At 28.3% G+C, this 9,215-nt stretch overlaps 1 protein-coding gene across 1 annotated transcript in view; it reads left to right on the top strand.

Moving 5' to 3' along the window:
• Positions 1-6,042: 6,042 nt before the first annotated feature.
• The window catches only part of Phum_PHUM174820 (Thyroid hormone receptor-associated protein, putative), a gene marked incomplete at both ends in the record, with an annotated part of 21,014 nt that continues 17,841 nt past the window's right edge, over positions 6,043-9,215 (top strand). Inside the window, 2 exons of the mRNA XM_002425069.1 lie at positions 6,043-6,048; positions 6,289-6,607. Of these exons, the coding sequence (XP_002425114.1) occupies positions 6,043-6,048; positions 6,289-6,607 (325 nt within the window). The remainder of the gene's footprint in view (positions 6,049-6,288; positions 6,608-9,215) is intronic.

Genomic DNA, 9,215 nt, shown 5'->3' on the forward strand with positions numbered 1-9,215 from the left:
CACAAACGGTCAATACTAATTTTTTTTTGTCATTTCGTTGACCGTAACACGGTCGGATTAGGATTATTACGATGGAGATTTATGTAAATAAAGACTAAAAGACTAAAATATTAATTTTATTTTACTCGTTCATGCAACATCGTGAATTTATATTAATTATTATTATTATTATTATTATTATCATCGTTATTTTTTTATTATTTATTGTTATTTTTTTTTTTTTTTTTTTTTTTTTTTGAATCATGAATGATATACTATGAGTATATAGTTTTTAATTTTCCGTTCACGTTTTTTCGTGACTGAGACTAAAAAAAAAAAAAGATGGTGGCTCTTTTAAATATATCCATCAACTTCGGAAGTTGAAAATTTATTTAATTTCTTATAAAATTTTTTCGTGTTGAAATCGAACGGATCGTAAAATGATAAATAAAAATCTTGCGAAGGTGTTTGTATTTTTTTTTAAGGTTTAATCAATTGTTTAAAAAATAATTCCCCCCCCCTTTCCCCCTACTGAGAGTTAATTACAATGGCGAAGGTGTTAAACGTAAATGAATTGAATGTTTTTACTTTTTTTTTTTTTTCGCTACGCGAAGAATAAAATGGCAAAAGGTATATTTTTCAAAAAAAAAAAAAAAAAAAGTCTTTGGGTTATTATTGGTTTCGCCCACGGGGCCCACCAAGTCGGGAAGACTAGACTCTAAAAATGCAAAACCGCGAAGGACATTGCTACGAGAGTATAATAGCTTTATTTAGTAAAGGCGACGAGTTCGTTGATAGCCAGAATGCCAGTCAGTCAGCCATCCAGCCAACCAACCAGCCAGTCAGTCAGCCAACCAACCAACCAACCAACCAACTTGTTTGACTTGTTTTATAATAATGAAAATGTTTTTTTGTTTGTTGATTCGTGCCTACTCGGCATATATATGATGGTTGTTCGGTGATACTCATTGAACGCGGATAGGCGAGCCAGTATAAATGAAAAAAGAAGGTCGATGCACTGCCTCAGATCCAGTTCGGATCATTTCCTCTATATTACAATATTCTTTACTTTCTCTCCGTTGTAACCGTCCCGCTATAACATCTCCGAAGGTTTTTTTTTTCGAATTCTTTGAATTCTCCAAACACCTTAAACTTAAATAAATATTTTAGCTGGTAACATTTATTCATTTTATTTCGGGGTTGGGGGGCCGGGGGGAAATCGTAATCGGAATTATTTTATTCGATATAACTTTATCTACAATTGAAATCAGGTGAAAGGTCACCGTTCTACTTTCCGCCGTCCATTTTTTTTTATTTATATTATTTATATTAAAGGAATTAATAGTTATTGTGATGTAACACTTAAAAGTTTTTTAGTTCATATTAAACATGGCGACTAAAACGAACAGAATTGTCGAGAAACGTAAATAATAATAATAATAATAATAATAATAATAATAATAATATCAAAATTAATAAAAAATTATTTTTCGAAAACAATAATAATTAGTTAATATATTATTATTATTATTATTGTAGAGAGAACATTTATTTGAATAATGTATAAATTTAAAAATAATAATAATAAAAATTACAAAGAAAATTTAAATGATGAAAAAGGAGGGGAAAATAATGATAATAATAAAATTATTAATGGCGACAGGCAATTTTTTTTTTTTTTTGCCTGAATAATATGATTAATATTTAGAGAATAAATAATTTCGCTTCGGACTGGTTCAAATTAGGGAGAGAGAGAGAGAGAGAATTTTTTTTTTTTTTGTACCGTAAATTTTGGTGTAGGTGTCAAAAATGAGCAGTGACTAATGATGACGACTTTGACGACGACGACGACGACGACGATGATGATGATGATAATTTTTTTTTTTTCTTCTCTAAAAACCAAATGAAAATCATCCTAGGAATTTTTTCTTATTTTGCAAATGGCATAAGGTTTACGACTTTTTTTTTTTTAATTTTGATGAGTTGTTGAAGAATTAAATGACAATTTTTTTTTTTTTTTTACGAAATAGGTAGTCGGTTTCGTAATTACCAAAACGAAAAAAAAAAAAAAAAATGTAATACGTATATCTCACCGTAGCCATTTTTTTTTTTTTCCCCCTCGGTGTTAAGATATTTACTTACTTAAAGTTTAAATGGCGGCAATTACGTTAAGGTAAACTCATAAAAAAAATTTCTTTTTAAATGTCGAAAAGGGATGAAGAAGATGGTGCGAGGAATGAGATAAATATAATGTACTAATACTAATACTAAGTCGATTGTGAGGTTATATAATTTATTTATATCGATTCGAATAGTTGAGAGAGAGAGAGAGAGAGTTCGACTAATTGTCTTCCTCTTTACATTTCCCCTCTTTTTTTTATTTTATGTATGTTAAATATCATAACTTGACTTTTTAACTGGAAAAAATTTATTATTATTATTATTATTACTTTACTACGACTTTGTCGGTTAATTATTTAAATTATTGCAATAATAATAATAATAATAATAATTATGATTTACACACGACAATAACAGAAAAAACCTAATTTTAAACAAAAAATTATTAACGCGTTTTTTTCCCTCTCTATCTCTCTCTCTCTCTTTTTTTTTTACAGTGTTGCATTTCATTATGTGTGTAATATCATCATCATCATCATCATCGTAAGTTATCATTGCGATCGTGATTAGGTATTCTGGTCGTTGTGAAGGGCTTTGCCACGTAATGTTTACCCTTTGCCAAACCTTATAACAAAAAAAAATTTTTTTTTTTTTTTTCTTTTCTTTTTTTTTACACTCATTCGTCTTTAATAAGAATGAAAAGGGAAGGGGGAAAAAAGGAGGGGAAGGGGAAATAGTAAAAAGTTAAATTTATTTTCAGAGTAGCCATAAGAGTCGTAATAAACTTTGGCTTAAATGTGATCTTAATAATCCATTAAGCAAAAAAATTCAAAAAAAAAAAAAAAAATGAAAAATGAAAGAATGAAGGAAAGAATGAAAGAAAGAAAAAAAGAAAGAATCTCCTTTTCAAGTGGAGCAACAAAGTTCGGTAACCTCAACTTAAACCTCACATTAAAGGTCATTACATAGTTGTTTAAGTTGGAAAAAAAATAACATTATTATTATTATTATTATTATTATTATTATTATTATTATTATTTTATTTTATTTTATTTCATTCGAAATGTTTTATTTTTAGTTTGTTATTTTCATTATTATTATTATTATTATTATTATTATTATTATTATTATTATTATTAATCATTTTATATAATTAAGAAAATAAATAACAAACAAACATATATTTCGCAAAATGAAATAATTTTTTTTTAGGTTTAGATGAAATTTTCGGGGTTTTTTTTAAGGAAACAAACAAACAAACAAACAAACGAAAAAAAAAATTATTTTAATGTTTATTTACTCCTTCAGGAGTTTTTTTTTAATAAAAATCGATTGCGTGCGAAAAATGATTCGGGCTAGATTACCTTTGTTCTCTCTCTCTCTCTCTCTCTCTTTCTCTTTTCTCATTCATGCACTGTTAGATTCGCAGTGGTCGGTGGTATATAGCTAGCATTCATTCCACAGGTTTTCTTTCATTTCTCATATACCTGAGAGGGAAAAAGGAAAATTTTTCAATTAAATTTTTTTATTAAAAAGTTGATTGACCCTTTCGGTAGTTGCTCGAGTTTTCTTTTGTGAGCTTTTCCTCGCTGCTTTTCACGTTAAAATATTAAATTATTATTATTAATCGTTATCGTTATCGTTACTCACTTACACTATTATATGACTTAATTTTCATTTAAAAACAATTCTTACGGAGGCAGGTTATATCTTATTACCGCAGAAAAATAAGTTTCAAGGTTTTGTGTTCTCTTTGGCTTAGAATTCAATTCATTCAAGGTGAGCAAGGTGTGTTTGTTTCCAATATCAGGTATCTGATTGATGATGGGCTAATTTTTATTAAAGGCAAAATTAAAAAGAAAATTTTTTTTTTAAATTTTGTTTTTAATAAAGAAAGAACGTCTGTGTGATTTTTAATAGTTTTTCTACTCTCGTTTAAAATTATTCTTATTATTATTATTATAAATAACCCGTAAAAACGGGGGGAGGGGGGGGATTAATAACGATGAATGAGAATATGAATGAATTGAGCGATCGATTGATTGAAAAGAAGAAAAAAATTATTATTATTATTATTATTATTATTATTATTATTTTGTTTTTGCATAATATCAGGCACTACGAACACATTTACGGAATTATTAACTAATTTTCTAAAAAAAAAAAAACGTTATATAACATTTGAAATATTTTTTTAAAAGTTACGCAACAGATGAAAAATATATAAAAAAGTCCTAGTTAATTTTTAGAATGTGATCGAGGTTTTTTTAGGAAGAGAAAAAAAGAAAATTTTTAAGGTACATTTTTACAGTATTTCCTCGTTGAAATTTTCCAACTGAAAAAAAAGATTTAAAAACGTGAAAGGAAAATAAATTTTGGAAATGAAAATTCGAATGCTCTTTTTTTTTTTTTTTTTTTTAATTATATAAAAATATAAAATGGCGCTTACCGCGGTTTTATTTATTTATTTATTTATTTTTTTTTTTTTTTTACAAAAAACATTTCAATTTAAAATGTTCAGGTACAAAATGTGTGAGACCAGGTACTTTTTTTCGTATTTTTATATTTAAATATTAGGAATGAAATGGCTAATGAAATTGAGTAACCGATGATAAATCGGTGGTTCCAACGGTCTTTTTTTTTTTTTTTTTTTTTTTTTCTTAGGTTGGTTGACCACGTGAGTACTACGAACGAACGAACGAACGGACCACTTAAATATTTGTACCTATTTTTAATTTGATTTCTTTTTTTTTTTTGCGTGATGAACCTATTAATAATAAAAAAAAAATGATGCACTTTTACGATTAGAACTCACATCCCTTCCTTGTTATATATTTCGGTGGTAATTTTACTTACACGTTTTTCGACGTGGAAATAGAGAAAAGTTAAACAATTTTTTTTTTTAAATCTTGCAACTGGTTTTCCTTTTCTTTTTTTTTTCTGTATGTGGATCGAAGCCAAATATTCATTTAATAGTGTCAATAGATTATTAGTCAGTGTTGGATTTTGACTGTGTGAAAGATAAAAAGAGATTTTCTCATATTTTTAATTTTCCGACAAATTTTCCTTATTATTATTGTGTTTAATGGTTTTAGTAATTGTAAAAGGAAACTGTTGTGTTCAAGTACCAGAAAGCGATTGTTGTTGTTGTTGTTGTTACTGTTTTAATTTTTTTTTTTTTTTTTTTTTTTTTGCTGTCAAAGTTAATTTTCGTTGGTAGGTGTTTATAAAAAAAAGGGAGGAGGGGGAGGGAGGGGGGACATTCGATAAGAGCGATATGAGTTGTTTGAAGGCTGGAGGAGAGAAACAAGTGTTTGGTACTGTGTAAACATTAATTTTTTTTTTTTTACATGAAATTATAATATCAAATTTCTTTTCAAATTGAAAAATTCGTAATCGGATTTTATTGCACGTTTGCATTTATAAACTTTATTAAAAAAAAAAATATGCCAAAGTAATGAAATATATCAATAACGATAAATAAATATAAAAAAATATCGAACGAAAGTTTTAGTTGTTTTTTTTGCAATAGGTGGCAGGTCGATCGAAATTAATTTGTTGTTATTATTATTATTGTTTTTATATAAAGATTTTAATTTGATTTTTTCAAACAATTAATTTTTAACTAATCTAGCAGAAAGAAAAGACAAGAAATTGTTTGTAAACGTATATTCCAGTTGTCCAGGACATGAGGGCAGAAGATTGTGTTGGTAAATCATGAGAGAAATTTTTTGCGTATTGAAATAATGACATCTTTTCATTAAACTTTCTTTTCATTAACTTTTGTAAATATCAGTAAAGGTATTTAAAAAATAAAATAAATTTTAAAAAAAAGAGAAGAAAAGAGAAGCAAAAGGTCATTTAACTCGGTATTAAGGTACGGTGTTATAATACTACAAGATATCGTTTTATTTATTTTTATTTTGGAGTTAAAATATTTTAATGCGTGTTTTTTGGTCTACACAATAAATAAATCATAATCTTATTAAAATGGATTTTTATTTATTTTATTCGAAATTAAACGTATTAATTAATTATATACATTTTAAAGAATTTTATATGGCGTCGTTCGATTTGTTTCGGTGCTTTCCCCCCCCCCGCTCTACGTCTCGTCATTTAATCTTCATTAAATGTAGTAAACGTTTGTTTTATTATTATTATTATTATTTTGTTTTTTTTTTTTTCCAGACTGATCTCTGTGGGATAAAATGGCGTAAACTGGTGCACGGAGAAACCGGTTTTGCACCAGAACCATCAGAGGATCCGATACTTTCCTCCTTCTCCCGATGTTTGGCAGCCGATATACTGTGCGTGTGGCGAAGGGTCGCAACGGCCGTCCCCCCATCATCCGACATCAATGGCGGCCTTTTCGACAACATCGCTTTGCAAACGGCTCCGGTCAAACACCCTCCGCTCTCTCTTCATGCTGCCAAAGAACTATGGATTTTCTGGTACGGCGAAGAACCCGATTTGTCGGGACTCGTGTCTCCGGAACTATTGGCTAGTGGTGAGTTTGTTTTCATTTTTTACGTAAATCTTTAAGAAAAAACGTTTTTCAAATCTTTCTTCTCTTTTCTTTTCTTTTCTTTTTTTTACATTAAAAAAAATGAAAGGAGAGAAAAAATAAAAAAATTTTAAATCTAGTCAACTGTAAATATATTTTCCAATATTCCAATTTTGTCGGTGAAAGCCAAGTAGGAAACAAAAAAACGTATGAAATTTAATTTTTTCGTTCTCTCCCCCTCCCCACACCCCACACCCCCACTCGTAATCACTTTTTATGTTTTTTTTTTTTTTGGAAAGTCGTTTCGAAAAAGGAAAATGTATGTATGGATGCTTTTTTTTTTTTTTTGTTTAATTTAAATTTTTCGAAGCAAGAGAAAATTAGGAGAGAAAATTTTCAATTTAAAAAACCTTCAAAACAAAAATCAATACGAAAGAAAACGGGGGAAAGCCATTTGGAAAATGAAAATCTGCGGATAGTGGAAAAGTAAAGAAGCGAGGAAAAGGGGGAGGAGAGAGGTTGAGTGAAAGAGTGAGAGAAATTGTTTAGATTGGGATATTTTTAAGAGGAAAACACATCACAACAGAAAAATTTTCTCACTCTTTTAAATAAGAAAAGTTTTTTTTGCAAAAAGATCCCGGGAAAAGCGCAGTAGTGAGGTTAATTGAAAAGCGTGTGTTTTGTTTTAGTTTTTTTTTTTTCATTCGGTTTTTCCGCCCCTCTCTCTCTCTCTCTCAAAAAAAAAAAAAAAAAAAAAACATAAGTTTGTAAATTTACAAAAAAAAAAAAAAAGAGGGGGGATAGAAGTTTGGAGGGGGTAAAAGAGGAGAGAGAAAATGAAGGGAAAAGAGAGTAAATGTATAAATTTCGATCGAATTGGATGATGTGACCCGAGAAAAGGAAAAAGGATAAGAAAAAAAAAAAAAAAAAAAAAAAAAAAAGAAAATTTTTTTTAGGTGAAGAATAGAATTTTGCAAAAGTTTTAAAATTGTTTTGGGGGGAAAAAAGGCAATGCGCAGGCGCAATTTTGTTTTTCCTCGATCGTTTTGTGTGTATAACCAAAAAAAAAATGATAAAAACCGGAAATGTTTAATAATAATTTTTGTAAATGTAAAATGAAATATTGTCTTTTTTTTTTTTTTTGAAAAGGATTTTTCTTTTTTTGGCGCAACAGACATATTTTTATTTTACATGTTTTTTTCCTGTTTATTTTGAATAACAAAAAAAAAAAAACAGGGAAAAAAAATCAAATTTTCCGAAGAGGGAAAAAACGTTTAAAAAAAAAAAAAACGGAAGTGAAAGGGACGCGTGTGTAATCAATATCGTCGCGAAGTCGGCAGCGCTCCCGTTTTTCGCCAACTTTTTTTTTTTTTTTTTGTTTCCGTACGAATCATCATCATCATCATCATCATGCGTCCGCTGCTGCCACTTTTGCTATAAAAACAAACCACTGTTGCTGTTGATTAACTCTCGAGTTTTCCCTATCAGGTTCATTGATTGTTTAAAATTAAGTCAAATTTTCTTTTTTCCGCCTATGATGTCTTTTAGGGATTTTCACGTTTGTTTTTCTTTTTTTATTGAATTCGGATAATATTTTCCAATTTTCGTTTTTAAAGGGAAAAAAAAAAAGGGTTTAGTCATTGTCAAAACTAATTTTTTTGGATTAAAAAAAAAAAACATTTCTCACGTCAATCAAAAAAAAAAAAAAAAAAAAAAAAAAATCATTATACTGTTTTAGTTTTGTGCCGAAAGTCACCAAAGTTTGTCGACCTTTTTTTCTTTTCTTCTCTTTTCTTTTCTTTTCTTTCTGTTCTTTTTTTTTTTTTTTTTTTTGGAAATCGAATAAGGGAAATAAATATTTTCTTTAGAAAAAAATTTTTTATTCAATATCGTCGTTGAGCGCTTTTAGTTTTTTGCGACAAATTCGCATCGTGATATTATAATCGATTTTTAATATAATTTTTAATTTCGAAATTCGTCGACGAATAATACGAACGATAAAAAAAAAGATTTTTTTTTTTTTTCTCTTTGTTTCCTTTTTTTTTTTTTTCTCTGTCGATAATAATAATAATAATAATAATAATAATAATAAGTTTTTGCCTTTATCTATGTGTAAATGAAGGGCCCAAAGGGCGTCCCCCAAAAAAAAAAAAAGGGGGGAAATCAATACTTTGAGATTGAAAAAGAAAAAAAAAAAAAAAGATAAAATAGTTTTTTAAATCGGTTCCCCGAAAAAAAAAAAAAAAAAAAAAAAAAAACCTCAAACCCCTGGTTGGAGGTGGGCAATAAAAAAAATTTTTTTATCTAAGGACCCGCCGCCGCCGCCGCCGGGGGGGTTTTTCAATATCGGGCACCCGAAAAAAAAAATTTTTCTTTTTTTTTTTTTTTTTAAGGGAAAATTTGATTCGTTGTTGAATTTTCTTTTGAAAAAAAAAAAAAAAAAAAAAAAAAACCTGGCCCCCCCCCCCCCCCCCCAGCTTTTTTTTGGTTTTGGTTTTGGCCACCTTTTTCAACCCGCTGGAAAAAAAGGGAAATTAGGATAAGTTTTTTTTTTTTTTTTTTTTTTCCTTTTTCCAATTGGTAAAAAAAAAAAACCCTGGTTTTTTTAAAA

The sequence above is a fragment of the Pediculus humanus genome, genomic scaffold, assembly GCF_000006295.1.
Source record: "Pediculus humanus corporis 1103172107521 genomic scaffold, whole genome shotgun sequence".
In the NCBI taxonomy this organism is placed as follows: Eukaryota; Metazoa; Arthropoda; class Insecta; order Psocodea; family Pediculidae; genus Pediculus; species Pediculus humanus.